The sequence below is a fragment of the Dermacentor albipictus genome, chromosome 6 (genome assembly GCF_038994185.2).
Source record: "Dermacentor albipictus isolate Rhodes 1998 colony chromosome 6, USDA_Dalb.pri_finalv2, whole genome shotgun sequence".
NCBI classification, from domain to species: domain Eukaryota; kingdom Metazoa; phylum Arthropoda; class Arachnida; order Ixodida; family Ixodidae; genus Dermacentor; species Dermacentor albipictus.
In genome coordinates this window covers 75,013,010-75,034,371 of record NC_091826.1, presented here as the reverse complement: position 1 = coordinate 75,034,371, position 21,362 = coordinate 75,013,010, and the positions used below count along the sequence as shown (strand labels likewise).

At 48.6% G+C, this 21,362-nt stretch overlaps 1 protein-coding gene across 2 annotated transcripts in view; it reads left to right on the top strand.

Annotated features, from left to right (window-relative positions):
- The window catches only part of LOC135897124 (calcium-activated chloride channel regulator 1-like), a 594,363-nt gene that overhangs the window by 331,863 nt on the left and 241,138 nt on the right, over positions 1 to 21,362 (top strand). For both annotated transcript variants that reach the window (XM_065425694.2, XM_065425692.2), the window contains exon 7: positions 5,076 to 5,252. In XM_065425694.2, the coding sequence (XP_065281766.2) occupies positions 5,076 to 5,252 (177 nt within the window). The remainder of the gene's footprint in view (positions 1 to 5,075; positions 5,253 to 21,362) is intronic.

Sequence of the window (21,362 nt, the reverse complement as noted above, 5' to 3'; positions counted from 1 at the left end):
CGCGGTCGCGGAGGGGGACCTTGACGGTGAGCGACGGCGGCGTAGGTCATCGCTTCCAGCTGGGGCTGAGGTAATTCTGGTTGCACCTCAGGAACTCCGAGCGACCGCTGAACCTCCTCTTTCACGATGTCGGCGATCGAGGCCACTTGGGGTTGCCACGAAGGCAAGACCTTGCGCAGTTGTTCGCGCACAATGGCCCTGATGGTCTCTTGAGTCGTTGGAACGCAGTCCTTGGATGGCCCACTGCGGCGTCAGCAGTTGTCGGTAATACTGCGGAGCGCGCATTTCCAGAGTATTGTCGATCGTTGATACTTCTGTAGAAAACACATCTATGGTCCTGTTGGGAAACCCAAAGCCAGGGTTTCCCAACAGGGATCAGTTGTAACGGCGTTTCCGAGAACTTGTACGCTAATTGACAGTGCATTATTAAAAAAGGGCTTCCTCCTAGTTTGTTGAAGTTCTGGAAGGTAAATCCTCCAAAAGGACGCCACGTGTTGCTTGTCTAACCTGTTCCAATCGGCGTAAGGGCGGTTCCAATGTCAACCGTCTTTCATGGCCGCGCAACAGACCTTTAAACACTCCTGGTAAAACCTAACTTGGTGCCACTATTCAGTGGTAAGAATAGTACTAATCGTCTAGGCATGTCCATTTGATGGTTCTGTCGCGGATAACTGATGGTTCAGTCTTTTATCCCGGATAAATGAAATAAATTTTTAGGCATGTAGGAGCTGTATTTGTCACAAATAAAGTAGCCTCGCCGCCTATAGGATTATCTGGCTGAGCTATGTCGAATGCTTGGTTGCCATAGTCGGAAGTTCGAATCTCTCAACAAGGTTTTCTTTTTACCATGGTGACCTTGAAATTCACCTCCTCCAGTTCACAACACCTGCAGGTTCGGAGTGATTCCTGCCACCGGCAAAAGATGCCGAGGGCGAGCGGGGCTATACTAATCTAGGTACAACCGAATTGCCCACTAAGGAAGGCCCACTAAGCTTCCCGAAGACACTCCCTCAGCAGAATAGGAATTGACTTCCCTGTTGCAGTATTCGGCCACTCCCTCCCAAATGACTCACTCTCTTACCGAATGACCCTCAGTCCCCAGCAGATGCGGAGCACCTGACCAAGGCGGCGGTCAGACCTGTAAGGCAGCAAAGGTTCCTAAGAATCTCTGGGTCGGAACAGGCCACCAATGGAAACTGACCCTTGCGACGCTTAACACCCGAACCCTCTCGAGTGAGGCTAGCTTCGTAGGACTCCTTGAGGAAATATCAGACATTGTTTGGGATATCATCGGCCTTAGTGAGATTAGAAGAACTGGTGAGGCTTATAGACTGCTGAATAACCAACAGGTCCTCTACTATAGAGGTCTCCTAGATAAGCAATATTGGGTAGGATTCCTAATACATAAAGGACATAGACGGCAACATCGACGAATTATACAGCAATAATGAGGGGGTAGCTGTAGTCCTAATCAAACTTAATAAGAAGTATAGATTAAAGTTAGTACAAGCGTGCGCTCCAACATCCAGTAACGTCAATGGGGAAGTAGTTCAGTTTTATGAAAGTGTTGAATTAGTGATGAGAAAAATGCAAACTCAGTACGCTGTAGTAATGGGCGACTTCCATGCAAAAGGCTGGTGAACAAGCAATTGGCAACTACGGCGTCGATTCGAGGAACGCAAGAGGAGAAATGCTGTTAGAATTCGCCGAAAGGAATACGCTGAGGATAATGAACACTTTCTTGAGGGACCGTAGCAACAGAATGTGGACATGAAAAAGCCCAAATGGTAAAACATGAAATCAAATTGACTTGATATTTTCTGCTGATCCTAGCATAGTTCAGGATGCAAAAGTGGTAGGTAGGGTAAATTTCGGTGATCATAGGTTAGTGAGGGCTAGGATTCACCTGAATTTGAAGAGAAAGCACTAAATTGGTCAAGAAGAAATAGGTCAACCTAGAGGTAGTAATGGCAAAAGCGGACAAATTCAGTCTGGTACTTGCAAATAAATATGCAGCCTAGAACAGAGAGATGATGATGACATACAGCTAATGAATGAAACCCTAACTAGGCTGGCTTCAGAGGCAGCAATTGAAGGGGGGGGGGCAATGCACGAAGGCAACCAGTAGGCAAGCTCTCCCAAGTAACAAAGGACCTAATAAAGAGACCACAAAGAATTAAATTATCCAACTCAAGAGGTAAGATAGAATTTGTGGAACTGTGAAAACCGGTCAACAAGGCGAAAATAAGTGATATCCGGAACCATAACGAGAGAAAGACTGAAGAAACCTTAAAAAATGGACGCAGCCTGAAATCAGTGAAAACGAAAGTTAGCATAGGACAAAGCAAGATGTACAGACTGAAAAATAAGCAGGATAATGTCATAAGCAATCTCGAAGATAAAGTAAAAGAAGCGGAAGAATTCTATACTGGCCAGTACAATACCCAGAGGAGTTAGGATATTCCATTATAAGCAGCAATGAACACGATACAGGAAGTCAGAAGGGCCTTGCAAGACATGAACTGAGGAAGAGCGGCAGGAGAAGGTTCAATAAAAGTGGATTTATTCAAAGATGGAGGAGACATAATGCTTGAAAAACTGGCGGCTGTTTATACCAAGTATCTATCGACTACAAGGGTCTCAGAAAACTGAAGAATGCTTACATTATACTAATCCACAAAAAGGCGGGACGTTAAAGAATTGAAAAATTAGAGGCCCATTAGCTTACTCCCACTATTATAAAGAATATTCACCAAAATAATCTCCAGTGGAATGAGGGAAACGCTCGACTTTAGTCAACGAAGGGAATGGGCCGGCTTCAGGAAGGGATACTCTACAATGGATCACATGCATGTCTTTAATCAGGTTATCGAGACAGCCTTAGAGTACAATAAGCCTCTCTATATGGCTGCCATAGATTACGAAAAAGCATTTGTTTCAGTAGTTATACCAGCAGTCGCAGAGGAATTAGGTAATCGAGGAGTAAAGAACGTTTACGTAAATACCTTGGAAAATATGTACAGACGTTCCACCGCTACCTTTATTCTACACAAGAAAACCAGGAAGATACCTATAAAGGAAGGGGTCAGACAGGGAGACACATTCTCTCCAATGCTATTCACTGCGTGCTTGGTAGAAGTATTCAAGGTTATAAACTGGGAAGGCTTAGGAGTAAGGATCAACGGCGAATATCTCAGCAACCTTAAGTTTGTCGATGACATTGTTCTATTCACCAACAATGCAGATGAGTTACAACAAATGATTGAGGACCTTAATAGAGAGAGTGTAAGAGTGGGGTTGGAGATTAATATGCAGAAGACAAAGATAATGATGAATAGCTGGGCCAAGAAACAAAAATTCAGGATCGCCAGTCCGCCTCTAGAGTCCATGATGAGTACGTGTAAATAGGTCAATTAATCAAAGAGAACCCTGATTATGAGAAAGAAATTCATAGAATAATAAAATGGGTTCGATTGCATACGTCAGACATTTTCAGCTCCTACTGGAAGTTTGCTATTCTGCTATATATATATATATATATATATATATATATATATATATATATATATATATATATATATATATATATAAATTATTTATTTATTTCGAAAATGACATACAAATACGAGCCTGCCCAAGCCAACAATGAATGGAACATATAACGTCGTTAACGGGTGGTTCGCCTTCTAATCTTTTCTTTCCAACTGCACGCCTAAGTTATATTATTACGATATCATCGATCGATGCTCAAGAGACGAGCCGCCAAGAGAAGGACGACGAAGTGGCTGTGTGCCCTTGGCACGAGCGAGTGTCGGTCTGGAAACCTGGCACCACTGTAAATAGTCTGTATATAGCCTCCTTCATCTGTGTCTTCCCACACGTAACAATATGAAGGCGCGATATTATACAAGCATAGGAATGAACGTACGCGTGTTATGGTCGAGGCATGGCGTATCAATAATGGAGGAAGTGCGTGCGTAAGTCAGCCTTCGATTACCTCACATAAGGAAGCGATCAAACGCCTTAACAGTTACCTCTGACGTAGAGCGGCACGTGTACCCGATTGACATGTGGTGCTACCTTTCCAGAACGTGCGCAGATGAGCTTTGTGTCATCTTTCTTTTTTCGCCTGAGTGCTCCCTTCAGATGATAGTTGTCGTTCGTGTTGTCCGCTTCTCTTCTGTCCGTGTGTGCACGCCTTATTGCTTCTTTTCATTACTAAGATCACAAAGGTGGCTGACCTATATACACCGTTCATGTCATGAGGTGAAAATCAGAGCCGAAGCGGGAAAAGATAAAAGCCAGGAATTCGGAAGAACGAGGCTGCTCGGAGCTAGTAAATATTCACTGCAGAAGCTATTCTCATCTTTAGAAACAGTAGAGCCAGCTAGTGCAGCGTTGGTGAGGAAGTTATGAGAGTATTCTTGCTGCAAGCATAGAAAGACGCCGAAATGACAACAGTTTTAACCGCTTATTCTGCAGCCAACACGCGGGTTTGTTTTCTTAACAACTCTTTTAAAACGGGTTGTGAACACGAGGAAGCACTGATGTATTCTTCATATCTCGTATGTTTTCTTGGGAGATTTGAAAAAAAAATTCCCATAAAAAACAAGCTACTCGAGGAAAGCAAGGTGCTTGTTTGCTAAGTCTTGATGCATTCACGAATACTATTTTTACTTTAAAGATAATAAAGATGCATTTTGAATGTGCAGCAACATTGGTAGTCATAAGCCGTAACTAACATTCGCTTACAGCACGAACAAATGCCTGTAGTTGCTTTTTAAAATCTCTATACGCTGTCCAATATTTTATCGCAGTGCTCATTTCTAATGTGGTAAGTTTTAGCCAACTCATAATGACTTACTTATCTTTCATATTGATAAATTCTAGATAGTTTCGGTATCAGCTACACGTAACACTATATTTATTGCAATGCTTCCGTTGCCTAACCGATTGCTGTAACACAAGGTTATTAATAGGATAGCTTGATTTTTTTTCTACCAGAACAGAACAGGACTTCAGAAAATGTCGATCATATTGAATATATGGCGCTGAATCTGCCTTCTTGCTTCCAGGGAAACTTCATACTTAATGGATGCTCCGAAAAGATTGACTATAACCTTATTTATAGAAGTCAAGAATGCGACATTGAAAAACATTGTCATCTCCGAGGGTCATGCGACATGACATATTCGCTGCCAAGAAGTGGCGTCGTAGACTCGTCAATCATGTTCTTACCATATTTGGAGAATGTAAGCATTTTTGCTGTTACTTCTATCACGTGTGGTTTCCTTCACAGAAATAATTAGCAAATCGAAGGTATATTACCGCATGCAATGTCCCTTCATTATGAAATTTTCTGAAATATACAGTGGTACACTGTGTTTTTATCACAGTGTTTATTCTAATTGCATTTTCAGACTTTGCTCATGGTGAACAGGCGTGAAATATTGAAAACTGTAGTATTACCCACGCCATACTTGTAATAACACTTAGATTACTCAGTATGAAAAGGTAGGCATCCTTGTTTATTCTCATTTCTTCCTCTTCTTGCCTCTAAACCTTTCATCTTATTCTTCTCTCTTACACTCCCCTCTTTTAAGTCACACCCATCCTTGGGTGATACGGAAAGACGTTGCTCACAGCTGCAGCATTTAATTGTCCATTGTTCGTGTACCCAACTGTCTTGAGTACGCCTTGCTGCACACACGTTTTCACAGCCGGGAACGGGCCAAGAATGTTTACGTCGGTTTCTGGTAATCCCTTTCAAGCAATACCAAAATCGTTTAACTTGATATCGTGTATATGTTCACGATGGCTCTTGTTGAACTGGCGTATCGTCGCTTCGCGATACCTGCTGCGCTTCTGAATGGTTTTTGTTCGTTCAGTTAGCTAAAGTTTGTTGCAAATTCCAAGCTCCTGGTCCGCGGACAGTTTGTTCACTTCATCATACGCGGAGAAACATCCAAGGCTTGTGGTATTGTTACGTCCAAGCGCGTCCGAGGGACGCGGGGATCAAGAAGAGGGGGGAAGAAGAGAACGAAGACTGTGCAGCGGCCATTCCTGTTGTTCGTAGCCTGCCGTTCCTGCTCTCGCACGCCTAAATAAACCCCTTTTCCCCGTGCTTGTAACAAATTGGTGGACGGTGCGGGGTACACCTCGTAACCACGGAGCCTACGCTGCTACAACTTCGCCGAAGCCGTCGACTTGCCGGACTTCCGCCACCATCACCTGACATGACTGAATACGCCTGCCAGATTCCCGAAGGTTCTGACGCGGCTTCAAGGCCAGCACCTGGCGTTCCGTGGCAATACTACCGGGTGCCACTCACTTTCGGAGGAAAAGCCGGAGAAGATGTCGACGAGTGGCTCACAAACTACCGAAGGGTGAGCCGATCTAATGGTTGGAACTCGACCGCGCAGTTGTCCAATGTTGTGTTTTCCCTTACCGACACAGCACTCGTCTGGTATGAGAATCACGAAGACACGCTCACTTCATGGGAGCTTTTCGTAGAGGAGCTCAGAGCGTGTTTTGGCGACTCTAGCGCAAAAAAGAAACGCGCCGAACAGACGCTTTCGCAAAGAGCTCAGATTCCCGGCGAGACCTGTACGACTTATATCGAAGAAGTGCTGAAACTGTGCAAAATAGTGAACTCTCAAATGTCTGAAGAGGGCAAAGTTGGACATTTGTTGAAAGGGATAGCCGAAGACGTCTACAATTTTTTGATCGGCAAAGAAAGCTTGGATTCCGTGTCTGACGTCATTCGCCATTGCAGGACCTTTGAGACGCTGAAGATGCGACGGATAATACCGAAGTTTGGTCGCCTGGCGAATGTCACAACGGTGGCAAGTGTAGACCCGAGTTTGTGCGTTGACCTTCCATCAACAATACGGCAGATTGTTCGCGAAGAGTTGCTCCATCGGGAAGAGATGTACCGTTGCACACCCGGCATCACTGGTGCGTACTTACCACACGAGATGCGAAACACGGCCGTTTCGACCGCATGGCAACCCACGGTTCACTCAGCGACCGTCGAGTATAGGTCTACTCCACAAACGAGAGGGACCCTGAGCTATCAAGATCATGACTACGACCAACGCCCTCGCCGCACGCATGCCTCCGGGCGGCCGATGCCTAGCCATGATGAATGGGACCCACCTGCTGGCTATGCAGTCGACAGCAACATGCGTGACTACGTGCAAGAACATCGAAATTTGCGGCATCTGCCGGTGTGTTTCCAATGCGGTGTCACGGGCCACATAGCGAGATTTTGCAATCGTCGCCCAACAACGTGGAATCGTCGATCGGGGCCTTCAACAAGGACCACACCTCCTACGAGGACAACTCAACAGCCATGCACCACCTCTTGGTCAGCTGGCGTCCCTCCTGGCAACGATTACTGGCAGAGAAGCTTCCGGAGCCGCTCGCCGGCATCTGACAGGAGTTTGACACTACCGCCAGCTTCTCGTGCACCGCGTTTACGTCAATCTCCATCGCCAGTGCGCCGCTCAGCCTCACCTTCATCACCGGAAAACTAGCTAGCGCGGCCGATGGGGGTGAGGTCGCTCGACACGTGCTATCGACAGAAATCCCCCTGCAGTTGCTATGATTAAGAACAAAGTGCATGTACTTGTTGATGGTGTTCCTACAATGGCTTTAGTGGATACCGGGGCAACTGTATCCGTAATGAGTCTCAGTTTTAAAGGTCGGTTGGGGCGCAAAGTTGTATTTCCGTGGGACCAGGCTGCAACGTTTTGTGGAGTGAGCGGCGAGTCGTTGCGCCCTGTTTGTGTGTGCACTGCTGAAGTGTCCCTGGCCGGTGGAGTTTTCGCGACGGAGTTTGTAGTTATTCCCCGATCGACGCACGAAGTGATTTTGGGCATCGACTTTTTGCGGCAGTGTGGTGCGACCGTTGATTGTCGCACGGGGGAAGTTTGCGTCGATGGCCATGTTTCGTCCGGGCTCTTAGAGGAGACTTGTAGTCAAGGTGAACTTTGTGTGTCTGCAGATACTGTTGTGCCTGCGTCCACCTCGGTGTGCGTGCCGGTTGTATGTCGCGGTGAAGTTCCAGACAGTTTCGATGCCTCCGTAGAGCCAATGCATCTAAATCTTGTGAAGGAGAACGTTTTTGTCCCTCATTGTGTGGTATCCGTCGGCAACGGGCGTGCTGGCTTGTGGACGGCCAACTGCTCGGCAGAACCCGTCCTGCTTCCAGACGGCTTGAAACTCGCCTACTTTACAGAATACACGTCTTCGTCCGTAGCCGTACTAACAGACTCGCCGTGTGAACCTGCTGACCTTCGCCAAGTCTCAGACAAAAAGCTTCTGTCTATGATAAACAAGTCGCTCAGCACAAGGGAGCGCCATACCTTGGTGGATACGCTTTCTAAGTATCTCTCAGTGTTTGACTTTGCGCAGCCGGACAAAGCGTTCTCGATTCCTGAGTCACGAACGCGCCATACTATCGATACGGGATCTGCGCGCCCGATCAGGCAAAAGCCTTATCGCGTGTCGCCTAACGAGCGCAAGATAATCGGGGAACAAGTGAGTGACATGATGAAAAATGGGATAATACAAGAGTCCTCGAGTCCTTGGGCAGCTCCGGTCATACTCGTCAGAAAGAAAGACGGCAACTGGAGATTTTGCGTCGATTATCGAAAATTAAACGCCGTGACTAAGAAGGATGTCTACCCGCTGCCCCGGATTGATGATGCAATTGATTGCCTTCATTCGGCCTCTTATTTTTCTTCAGTGGACCTGCGCTCAGGATATTGACAAATCCCGATACACCCGACAGACAGAGAGAAAACAGCCTTCATAACCCCGGATGGATTATTCGAATTCAATGTGATGCCATTTGGGTTGTGCAACGCTCCAGCAACCGTTGAAAGGTTCATGGACACCATTCTGCGTGGGTTAAAATGGAACATCTGTATGTGCTATCTTGACGACGTTGTTATATTCGGGCGCACATTCAATGAGCACAATACGCGCCAGGATATTGTCCTCGACTGCATCAAAAACGCCGGCCTGGTTCTGAACTCCAAGAAATGTAAATTTGGTGACCGTCGAACCCTTGTGCTGGGTCATCTTGTTGACAAAGACGGTATCCGGCCTGATCCTCTCAAGACGGCAGCTGTCGAAGCATTCAGTGCACCGCAGTCAGTGAAGCAACTTCGTAGTTTTCTGGGTCTTTGCTCTTACTTTCGCCGATTTATTCCTGGTTTTGCTGACGTCGCTTATCCTCTGACAAATCTGCTACATAAAGACGCACGGTTTGAGTGGACACCCGAGTGCGATTCTGCATTTCGTCAGCTGAAGTTTCTGTTAACCTCTCGACCTATCCTTCGCCACTTCAATCCTACTGCACCGACAGAAATCCACACAGATGCTAGTGGCGTTGGTCTAGGTGCCGTATTGGTCCAACGCTATGATGACCGTCAGCACGTGATTGCTTATGCAAGCCGACCATTAAGCAAACCTGAACGGAATTACACGGTGACAGAGCAAGAATGCCTCGCTGTAATCTTTGCGGTTCAGCGATTTCGCTCGTACTTGTACGGACGCCCATTCCAAGTCGTCACAGACCACCATTCCCTGTGCTGGCTCGTGAACCTTCGCGACCCTTGTGGTCGCCTTGCGCGCTGGGCTTTGAGGTTGCAGGAATATAACTTCACTGTTTCCTACAAGAGTGGCCGAAAACACGCTGACGCAGACTGCCTTTCCCGTATGCCGCTTGCCACGACGGACAGCCACGCAGACGATTTTGATCATCTCGTCGCTTCTGTGACACCCGCTTTTCCAGATATCGATGCGTTCAAAACAGAACAACGGACAGACACTAAATTGGAGCCACTCTTTACTTCTGCCCACTCAAGTGCAACAAGCAGCTACTGTGTACGTGACGGGCTCCTGTACAAAAGGAACTACTCAAGCACGGGTGCACGCTTCCTTCTAGTGGTGCCGGAGCGTCTCCGGCCAGCAATCCTTCAGGCTATGCACGATGACCCTACCTCCGGGCACTTAGGCACAGTGCGCACACTTTATCGCATTCAAGAACGCTTTTACTGGCCCCCGGATGCGACATTCAGTTGAGTGTTATGTCGCCAGCTGCATACAGTGCCAACGTCGGAAACGCCCAACCACTGCCCCATCTGGTCTCCTTCAACCTGTGCCGCCTTCCAGCTCACCCTTTCGGCAAGTTGGAATTGATCTGTTAGGCCCTTTTCCAAAGTCATCTAAGGGGAACCGCTGGATAATTGTCTGCGCCGACTATTTCATACGCTATTGCGAGACGGCGGCTATACAATCAGCAGCTGCCACCGAAGTGTCGCTTTTCTTACTTCACGCTATTGTTCTACGACATGGACCACCTGGTGTTATCATAAGCGACCGAGGACGTCAATTCACGGCGGATATAGTGGAAGAGCTTGTGCGATTGCGTAACTCTCACCTCAGGCACTCTACGCCATATCATCCGCAAACGAACGCCCTCACTGAGCGCACTAATCGAACGATCACAAATATGCTTTCTATGTATGTTGCGTCCGATCACAAGAATTGGGATGAAGTTCTACCGTTTATTACTTACGCATACAACACCGCCAAGCAGGAGACAACCGGCTACAGCCCCTTCTTCCTTCTATATGCTCGGCCGCCCCGGTATACGCTCGACACTGTCCTCCCTTTTTACCACCACGACAATCCTACGGTCGCCGATACGCTGTGCCTCGCTAAAGAGGCTCGGAGACTTGCGCGTCTTCGGACTTTGGCATCACAAGAAAACTCCAAAGCCCGCTGCGACGCACGACATCGGCCAGTTACATATAACCCTGGTGATCTCGTTTGGCTTTGGACTCCCGCAAGGAAGCGCGGTTTGTGTGAAAAGCTGCTGGCAAACTACGATGGACCATATGTCGTCATCGACAAAGTCAGCGAAGTGGACTATACTCTCGCGCGCCTCACGAACACTGGTAGACGTTCTGCTAGGACACAAGTCGCGCATGTCGCACGGTTGAAATCATGCACGCCACGACAAGCTAGTTGACTCGCCCAGGGGGCTTTGTCTGCGAGGGGAGGTATGTTACGTCCAAGCGCGTCCAAGGGACGCGGGGATCAAGAAGAGGGGGGAAGAAGAGAACGAAGACTGTGCAGCGGCCATTCCTGTTGTTCGTAGCCTGCCGTTCCTGCTCTCGCACGCCTAAATAAACCCCTTTTCCCCGTGCTTGTGACAGTATGTTCCCTGTTATTGTGCGAAACGGGTGTTTCTAGGCAGCACTTCCATCCTCTTTGAAAATTTGGGTACATTGACATAAACTGCGTTATATCGTGAACAGCTATCTGCTAATCCAGTGGCTTCAGGGTGATACGGAGAGCAGCGCCGCAGCACAACCCCGCGACTGTCTGCCCACTGCTGAAACTTCTTGCTCATGAATGCGTGTCTATTGTCAGAGAGTACGACTACCAAATTCGAGAACATCACTAGGTCAAGAAGGGCAATAGCACTATTTGTATCTTTTTTTCCAGCGTATGCAGCTACCGTTCTTGTGCCTTGGTCGATTGCCACTAGAAATTACTGTTTCGCGCTCACTCATCTTTTTCAACTCGGCAAAGTCCACATGGACGACTAAGAACGGTGCGTCTGAGTGAAGAGGTAATACGAGTTTGTCCAGCTGTGCACGGTACATTGCCTTATTGACCTGCCACTAGGTGGCATGACGGAACATAGTTGTCTACATCTCTCTTCATATTCTTCCACGTGAACCTCTAGAATCATCTTCTGGGTTCATCAGAAGCCATCATGACCACACGAGTCCGCAGTGCCATTGTACATGTCGAGCACTTTTCGAACGAGGGTCTCCGGCACCACAAACCTTCCATAGGCAAATTGTAGACTTTCGCATCCTTCCTATATTTTCGTCATGTTTAACACTTCATGTGTATATTCGACCACTACTCTAGATAACGCACCTGCATCCGTCAACCCCCTGCCTGACCGGTGGATAACCTCAAAATCATACTGCTACAGTTCGTTTATCTAGCTCGCCAGCTTTCCTCTTGCCTCCGACAGGCTAAAGAAATAGTTCAAAGCATGATGGTCCGTATACAGTTTGAATTTTCTGCCGTCTATGTACGATCTAAAGTATCACACTGCCATGAGGACGGCAAGGGCCTTTTTCTACGTCGTAGAATAGTTGAGTTGAAATAAGTTAAAGGTGCAGGAATAGTACCCTCTGACTTAAAGTTGTCGATATAGTTGGCAACTGCAGTCTTTCTCTTACCACACTTCCCCTGTACTTTAGTGTGAGGCATCTGTGTTCATTTGTAACAGTAGGCTGAAGTCAGGTAGACTTAGTACTGCGTCATACGAGAAGTGGCGCACTAGTTCTTGATAGACTAATTTGCAATTATTGGACAAAATAAAGAAACATCCTTATTTTTCAGCTCAGTCAGGGACTTTGTCTTCATTGCAAAATCTTTAATTAGGGCCCTGAAGTAGCCTGCTACACCAAGGAAAACTCGCAATAAATGAAGGTCATGCGGCTTTGTATGTTATCGTAACAGCCTCTTGTTTCGCACTTTTGGTAGCACCGTCGAACACTCTATCGAGAAAAAGGACCTTCGGCTGAAAGAAATCGCACTTTTTTTCATTTATCGTCCGATTTCCATCGCTAAATGTTTGTAAGACCTTCACTAGGTGTTTGGTGTGCTCCTGCTCAGACCTCGAAAACACAATGATGTCATCAATGTAAACATTGCAATGAGTTCCGAAATATGGCTTTAGAACATTGTTCATCATCTTCTGAAACCATGCGGGTGTGTTCTTCCAGCCTAAGGATAGTCTGATATATTAGTATATGTCGAATGGTGTCACGAAGGCGGAAAATTTTTAACCTGCTCTGACAGTAGCACTTTCCAGAAGCCTTTTGCATAGGTCCAAGCGAGAAAAGATCTTACAGCCCCTCGTTTCATTGATGATTTCGTCGATAAGTGGCATTGTTTATTATTTCATTTATTTGAATACCTTCAGGGCCTATATGGCGTTACAGAAGGGAGTGGGAACAATAAATAGGAAATAAAAAAATTACCGACGATTACGTTACTTCCTAATGCGAAATTTGAGTGCAGCAAATAAGCTGTTTCACCTTTTCGATAGATTGAGGCAAAGAAATCGAGCAACACATGTATGCGCTATCACAGAATTTTTTTTTATGTTTAACACGTATTCCTTAACAAAGACTCCACTAACAGTTCTTGACAGTCATGAAGGAAGCTTTGTGGTCGGAGAAATAGACTGATATATGTTCGACTTGGTACACCAATGCTTGATTCTCAAAGACGAGATCTATACAAGTGCCCCGCGAGGTTGTCACAGCCGTGGGACGCGTTACGAGCGAGAGGAACGGGATGTTCTCCCGCATAAGTGTTAGGAAATTGCTGTTTGTCTTTATGTCAACATTAAAGTCCCCCACTACTAACATCGGTGTGGATCGATGGACGGTTAATGCGAGTTGCAGGAAGTGCACGACGTCTTTCGTGAGTGCGGTAGCGGACTCACGAAAGCGGTATCAGTCGGTCGCTGCTAGCGCTGGGGGGATGAAAGGGGGGCGGAGCTGGTTACGAGGCCGACGATAACGCCGACGACGACGCGAAACCCAGGAACGGACGCCAAAGAGCCATTTGTGTAGCCAGCCCTCCTCCACAGTCTCTCCTCCTCCCTTCCATCATCGTCCCTCGCCCGGAGAGCCGACAGCGCGCATGCGCGGCGGCGGAGCAGATTCGTCGGCGAGCTGGTTACGAGGCCGACGACAACGCCGACGACGACGCCGACGACGACGCGAAACCCACGAACGGACGCCAATGAGCCATTTGTGTAGCCAGCCCTCCTCCACAGTCTCTCCTCCTCCCTTCCATCATCCTCCCTCGCCCGGAGAGCCGGCAGCGCGCATGCGCGGCGGCGGAGCACCAGATTCGTCGGCGAGATGGTTACGAGGCCGACGACAACGCCGACAACGCCGACGACGACGACGACGCGAAACCCAGGAACGGACGCCAAAGAGCTGCGCTCTAAAACACAAATTAAATGTTAGGTAACATATTGCTACATGGTATGGCGCAGCAAGGGTACTGAAGAAGAAGAGAACAAGGTTTGTCTCGGTTTCGCGCGTCGACGCTTACGTTTCGTGAAGTGCAAGCGCCTGGATCTTCAGTCAGCGTGTATACTACAGCAGGGTATACGCGACGACTTGGTGGAGCTTGCTGGGTATACTCAACTTACGAAGGAGACCCCATTGGGCAGCGAGAACTTCGCCCCACATGTGGAGTTGACTGCTGTTCACTGCACAAGCCGACGAATCCGAGGCCTCGCCCCACTATTTGGAAACCTCCAGGAAAAGGTGATGACTGCGACCACTGCGACTTCTACGGAAAGGGTGCCATCGACTTACCTAACGCTGCTGAATCCCCAAGTGCCGACGGCTTTTCATGGCGGCACAGTTGAAGACGTAGAAGAGTGGCTGGCGGAGTTCGAGCGCGTGGCGTTTAACGAGTGGGACAACAACGCCAAACTCAGGAACGTCTACTTAAGCCTTCAGGATGGTGCTCGCACGTGGTTTATGAACCGCGAAAGCGCCCTGTAATCCTGGCCTGAGTTCCAGCGCAAGCTACTGGAGACATACTCCAGCTCGATCGCAGGGAAAAAGTGGAGTGAGCCATTCAATCACGCGTTCAAAAGCCCAAGGAGAGCGCCACGATGTACGTGGAGGACATGACGCGTCTCTTTCAACGTGCCGATCCGAGCATGTCGGAAGAAAAGAAGGTGCGTCATCTGATGAGAGGCGTGAAGGAACAGTTCTTTGGCGGTCTTGTTCGGAATACGCCCACGACTGCTGCGGAATTCCTCACCGAAGCCACCGCAATGGATAAGACGCTTAAGCAATGGTCGAACCTGTACAACCGAGTAGTAAATGTCGCCTGCACCCCGGATACGCCGGTAGGCTTCGGGTGCGACGTCGCCTTCGTTTGCAGGCTAATGCACTCAGTGGCTCGCGACGAGCTGCAGAAGCACGACGGTACGTCGCCACCTCCGGTTAGCTCCCTCGCCAACGAAGTACAGCAGGCACTGCAGACATCTCTTTCCAGCAGTGATGCACCACCTCGGCAAACCGAGTCCCTGCGCAAGACTCACGCAGAAACATTACTGAGCCCCGGCCAAGCTTTCGCACCTACATATGTTGCATCGCCTGTTCTGTTGCAATCGGCGCAAGCCGCTCCGACAACTTCCCTACCATACTTCGACGACCGCCGAACACCCGCGTGGAAATCAGAGGCTTGGTGAGCACCCGATCGAAGACCGATGTGCTACCACTGCGGCGAAGCTGGTCATGTGAATCGGGAGTGCCCCTACCGATGACTCGGACTGCGGGGTTTTCCTATCGATTCGCCTCGACGTAAATTCAGCCAAAGGCCTCCCGACATCACAGAATTTCTCGAAGAGCAGCGCAGGCCAGGCACATTGCAGTGGCAGTCAAGCTCACTCTCACCGCGACGATATTTCCTTGCTCGTGATACTACCTCGAGGACGACGTAAGGGAGGTCACTAAGTGCAGGCCGGGAAAACTGACGTCAATGAACTTCCGAGGCGGGGCCGCTGATACTCGACGCACTGAAGACCTCGTTTTGTGCCGACCGCAAGACAACGAAAACACGATGACGCCAGAACCAATCCCCGCGCTCAAGATTTCACTGGACATACCTGTGTAGATTGACGGCACAAAAATGAGTGCACTTATAGATACCGGCGCCGATTACTCTATTCTTAATTGCGAAATGGCGAGCGTTCTGAAAAACGTAACGGTGCCCTGGAATGGGGCACCATTTGGTACAGCAGGTGGCCACGTCGTCACACCGATTCGTTTATGCACGGACAGAGTAGAACTTTGCGGTGGTGCTTTTCTCGCCACTGGTCTGGTTCTACGCGAGCATTCCCGCGATTTAATTCTTGGGATAGACTTTCTCCAGGAATATGGCGCCATTACTGACCTCCGTGAGCGCTGTGTCAGTTTCTTGACACAAAGGGCAACAACACAGACCGACGCCATTGGACACAGACCCGCACTTACTGTTTCGGACGACAGCATCATGATACTGCTGCGTGCCAGTGGTGAAGTCCGACGGTCAAGTCCGACGAGCTACAAGATGGTGAAGCCATTGTAGAAGGCAACATTCCTACGTTGCTGACCGAAGGTATTTGTGTAGCGCAAAGCCTTGTGGAACTTTGTGACAGCCAGACAGCGGTCCTCGTTACCAACTTTACCTTTGAGCATCGTTACCATGCCGAACCATCAACGGACATCGTCGAGTGCTTTGCTTCTGAAGTGGACACAGACGATGGTTCGTTCAGAGACATCGATGTAAACTCCGAGCTTATGGACGGCCAAAAGAGCGCACTGCAGGAACTCTTCAATGAATTTCGCGCGTGCTTCCCTCGGTGTATTAAGGTGGGCCAAATGCCAATCACGAAGCACCGAATAACGACAACCGCCGACGCACGCCCCATCAACCAACAGCCCTATCGTGTCTCGCCGAAAGAACGTGAGGCAATTCAAGACCAAGTTAAGAAGATGCTAGATGATGGTGTCATTCAGCCTTTGCACAGTCCGTAGTCCTCCCCGGTCGCTCTTGTCAAGAAAAAAGACAGAACGCTTCGTTTCTGTGTTTATAATTGACGCCTCAACGATGCTACCAAGAAGGACGTGTACCCACTACCGCATATCGATGACTCATTATACATTCTTTTCTTCTCTCGATCTCAAGAGCGGCTACTGGCAAATTGAAGTAGATGAAGGAGACCATGAAAAAAACTGCTTTCGTCACTCTAGATGGCCTTTACTAATTCAGAGTACTTCCTTTCTGTCTCTGTTCGGCACCAGCAACTTTCCAGCTAATGATGGACACTGTTCTCGCTAGTCTTAAGTGGCAAAGCTGCCTCGTCTACCTCGACAACGTCGTTGTTTCTTAGGCGACATTTCACGACCACCTGAAACGACTGCGGCAATTTCTTGAAGTCATCCGATCGGCTAACCTCACCCTTAAGCCTCAGAAGTGTCATTTCGGCTGCAAGGAGCTGATGTTTCTGAGACACGTAGTCAGCGCGGAAGGCGTGAGCCCTGATCCGAAAACTGCCGCTGTAGTCACGTTTCCAACACCGACCGACAAGAAAGGTGTCCGACCCTTCCTTGGCCCTTGCCCATACTACCGGCGTTTCATCAAAAAATTTTCGAAGATTGCCGAGCCGCTGACTCACCTCACGAGGGACGATGTATCGTTCGTCTGGGCCCCAGAGCAAGAGACTGCTTTAACCGATCTTCGATAGCGTCTGGTGTCAGCACCAGTTTGGCCCGCTTTGACGAGGAGGCGAACACAGAAGTTGATCTGACGCCAGTAACGTTGTTCTTGGTGCGGTGCTTGTACAATGGCAAGAATGTATTGAAAGAGTGATCGCCTATGCAAGTCGCACACTATTGTGTACAGAGACCAACTACACCAACACGGAGAAAGTCCTGCCGTCGTATGGGCGCTGTCAAAATTTCGACCTTACCTTTACGGCCGCCCATTCGAAGTTGTAGCCGAGGTTTGCCAATCTATGGGACCCTTCTGGACGACTGGCATGGTGGAGTCTACGTTTGCAGGAGTACGACGTGACCATCCTCTACAAGTCAGGCCGCATACACGAAGACGCTGACGCACTCTCGCGCGCTCCTATGGACACTACCAAGCAAAACATTGAGCACGACGGCGCTTTCCTTTGGGCCGTAAGCGTTACTCATTTGTCCACACGGCAGCACGCAGAAGACGCACTACGGCCTATATTCGAACATCTGGAAGGACTAAACCCATCAATACTCAGCATATCGCTCAAGGATTGTCGTCTTTTTGTTTACAACATGGCGTCTTGTATAAGAACTCCGCTGCCACCAACAAGACCTACCAGTTGGTAGCTCCAGTAGACCTCCGTGCCGAAGTTTTGTTCGCGTTTCATGACGAGCCTCCGTCTGGCCTATTGGGTTTCACGCGAACGCTTGATAGAGTACGCAAATCCTACTACTGGCCGAAACTTGCCGGGTGTGTTAAGCAGTACAACCAAGCCTGCCGTGAATGCCAGCGCCGAAAGTCGCCACATGCGAAGCCTACGGGATTGCTGAATCCGATTGATCCACCTAGCAAACCTTTCGACCAGGTCGGAATGGATATTCTGGCCCCGTTTCCACTGTCATCTTCTGGCAACAGGTGGATAATCGGCGCCACAGACTATTTAACGCGGTATGCTGAGACAAAGGCGCTGCCTCGAGGCACAGCTACCGAGTTTCCCCAGTTTTTCATACAGAGCATGGTCCTAAGGCATGGCGCCCCATTGCACTTCAGCACAAGCGGAGGCAGAGCCTTTAGATCATAGCTCATTAAAGGCGTTATTAAACTCAGCTGCATTACCCATCGAAGGACAACTGCCTATCATCCGCAGACAAACGGCCAGACCGAACGACTGAACAAAACGATGACTGTCATGCTGTCTATGTATGTAGACGTACAGTACAAGACGTGGGACGAGATGCTCCCTTACATAACGTTTGCCTAAACACTGGTACGCAAGAAACAACACGTTTCACGCCATTTTACCTCGTTTACGGACGCTAAGTGCAGACTATGTTAGAAGCACTGCTGCCGTGTGACAACATCGATCATCTCAACCTCGTCTAAGATGCCGAACTTTTCGTGCAACGCGGGGAAGAAGCCCGTCCGCTTGCCCGAGTGCACATAAAAAACAAGAGCATCGATGCGCACCGTTACAATCTCCACCATCGACAAGTCGAGTTCCAATCTGGTGATCAGGTTTAGTCTGGACTCCCGTGCGCCGAAAAACACTATCCGAGAAGCTTTTGAGCCGCTACTTCACACCTTACAGAGTGTTGCAGCGAATTAGTGACGTGAATTACGAAGTCGTTCCTCACGGAAGCCAGCCTCCCCGACGTCGACAACCGCAATCTGAGATTGTGCACGTTGTGCAGTTGAAATCGTACTATAGCCCATAATATTCGTCGTTTTCAGTTGCTCAGGTCAGTTTTTGTTGTTGATCGTCCCTCAGTACCTTGTGACTATATCGCACAGCACAGTGATTGTGACTATAGCCTATGTGTTCACTCTAGGCCATCTGGGCGCTCTCACGTCAAGCCTATGCATGTTTTATTTTTTTTAAAGAGGGGGTAATGCACCATGGTATGGCACAGCAAGGGGACTGAAGTGGAGAACGAGGTTCGTCTCGGTTTAGTTCGTCGACGCTTACGTTTCGTTAAGTGCAAACGCCTGGATCTTCATTCAGTGTGTATACTACAGCTGTGTATACGCGACAATATTTAGGTGCATTTTTAAAGTCACTGGAGTCTGTAATAGATACAATGGAGGCGGACAAGAGGTTCCAATCATTACAAGTTTGAGGGATGAAAGAATGAAATTGTTGGCTAGTGTGATAACGATGAACGAGCAATTTTAATACGAGGTCAATACGAGGTGATATGAAGGATGGAAAAGCAATTCTTGCTTAAGAGTGGGGTTATGGGAGTAAATCTAATGAAATAAGCAGAGACGTGCTATTTTGCTGCGTGAGCAAAGGGATGGAAGCTGTAACGCTCTTTTCGTAGGTAAAACACTGGAAAGACGGGAGAAGTCGGAAAAAGCGAAGCGTGCGCTACGATTGTTCACGGCTTCAAGGTGACTAATAAGACTTTCAGTAAATGTATCCCACACAGCTGATGCATATTCTAGTTTAGAACGAACAAAAGTTTTATAAAAGAGTTCAAAAGAAGAAGGGGCCATTGAAAAATTACGGCACAAGTACCCCAGCACGCGGTTGGCATTACTGACAATATAATTAATGTGCGGTTGCCAAGACAGGTTGGAATTAATGTGGACCCTAAGTATTTTTAAGTAGTGACACGTGTACTTATCTTTATCGGGCAACCACGTTTCGCCGCTTAACAACTGTAATAGCACAGCGAGGGACGCGCCTGCATCTATCCGATGTTTCTGGAACGTTATCGATGCTTCTACTCGGTTGTCTGTTGTCGCCGAACCTTGTGTTATCTGATTTCATCGCGTAACGCGAATGGTGTAGAACTTTGTGGAAGGCACGTGGGTCCAAACGATTAGTCTGGAACATTCGACGACTGCTCTATAAAAGCCGAAGCGCTTGACCCGCTGATCAGATTTACGACTATCACCGACTGTGTTCGCCGCCCTCGTTGTGCTTTAAGTGTAGCCTGTTTTGTGGGCAGAGGTTCGCCCAATAAAAGCTAGTTTTTGCCTTTCACAGTATTGCTACTGTGTTCTTTGACGTCACGACCACGTGACATCTGGTGGAGGTGCTTTGCGTTCACGTACCGGACGCCCCCACAAAGCCGTGACCCAAGCCCTCACTCGGAAGACACCAACGTCGCCAAGAACCAGCGAGGTAGCCGCAGGCTGCAAGGACTGCGCCCGCAGCACGGACTTTTGCCTGAGACGACTAGGAAGATGGCCACCATCATCATCATCATCATCAGCCTGGTTACGCCCACGGCAGGGCAAAGGCCTCTCCCATATTTCTCCAACAACCCCGGTCATGTACTAATCGTGTCCATGCCGTCCCTGCAAACTTCTTAATCTCATCCGCCCACCTAACTTTCTGCCGTCCCCTGGTACGCTTCCCTTCCCTTGGAATCCAGTCCGTAACCCTTACTGACCGTCGGTTATCTTCCCTCCTCATTACATGTCCTGCCCATGCCCATTTCTTTTTCTTCATTTCAACTAAGATGTCATTAACTCGCGTTTGTTCCCTCACCCAATCTGCTCTTTTCTTATCCCTTAACGTTACACCTATCATTCTTCTTTCCATAGGTCGTTGCGTCGTCCTCAATTTGAGTAGAACCCTATTCGTAAGCCTCCAGGTTTCTGCCCCGTAGGTGAGTATGGCAACCAAGTCCACCCCAATGGCAGCCCCAGCGTAGCCCGTCGTGCTGCAGCAGCCCAGGGAGCCTCCGACGTTCCGCGGTTCAACTTTCGAGGACCCGGAAAGCTGGCTTGAGACGTACGAGAGAGTCGCTACCTTTAACAAGTGGAACAGCGACGACAAACTGCGATATGTCTTCTTTGCTTTGGAAGACGCGGCCAGGACGTGGTTCGAGAACCGAGAAGCCACCTTAACGAACTGGAAACTTTTCCGAAGCGGCTTCCTGCAGACATTCGCAAGCGTCGTACGCCGAGAACGAGCCCAAGCACTATTAGAAGCCCGTGTGCAGCTACCTAATGAGACGACCGCGATCTACACGGAA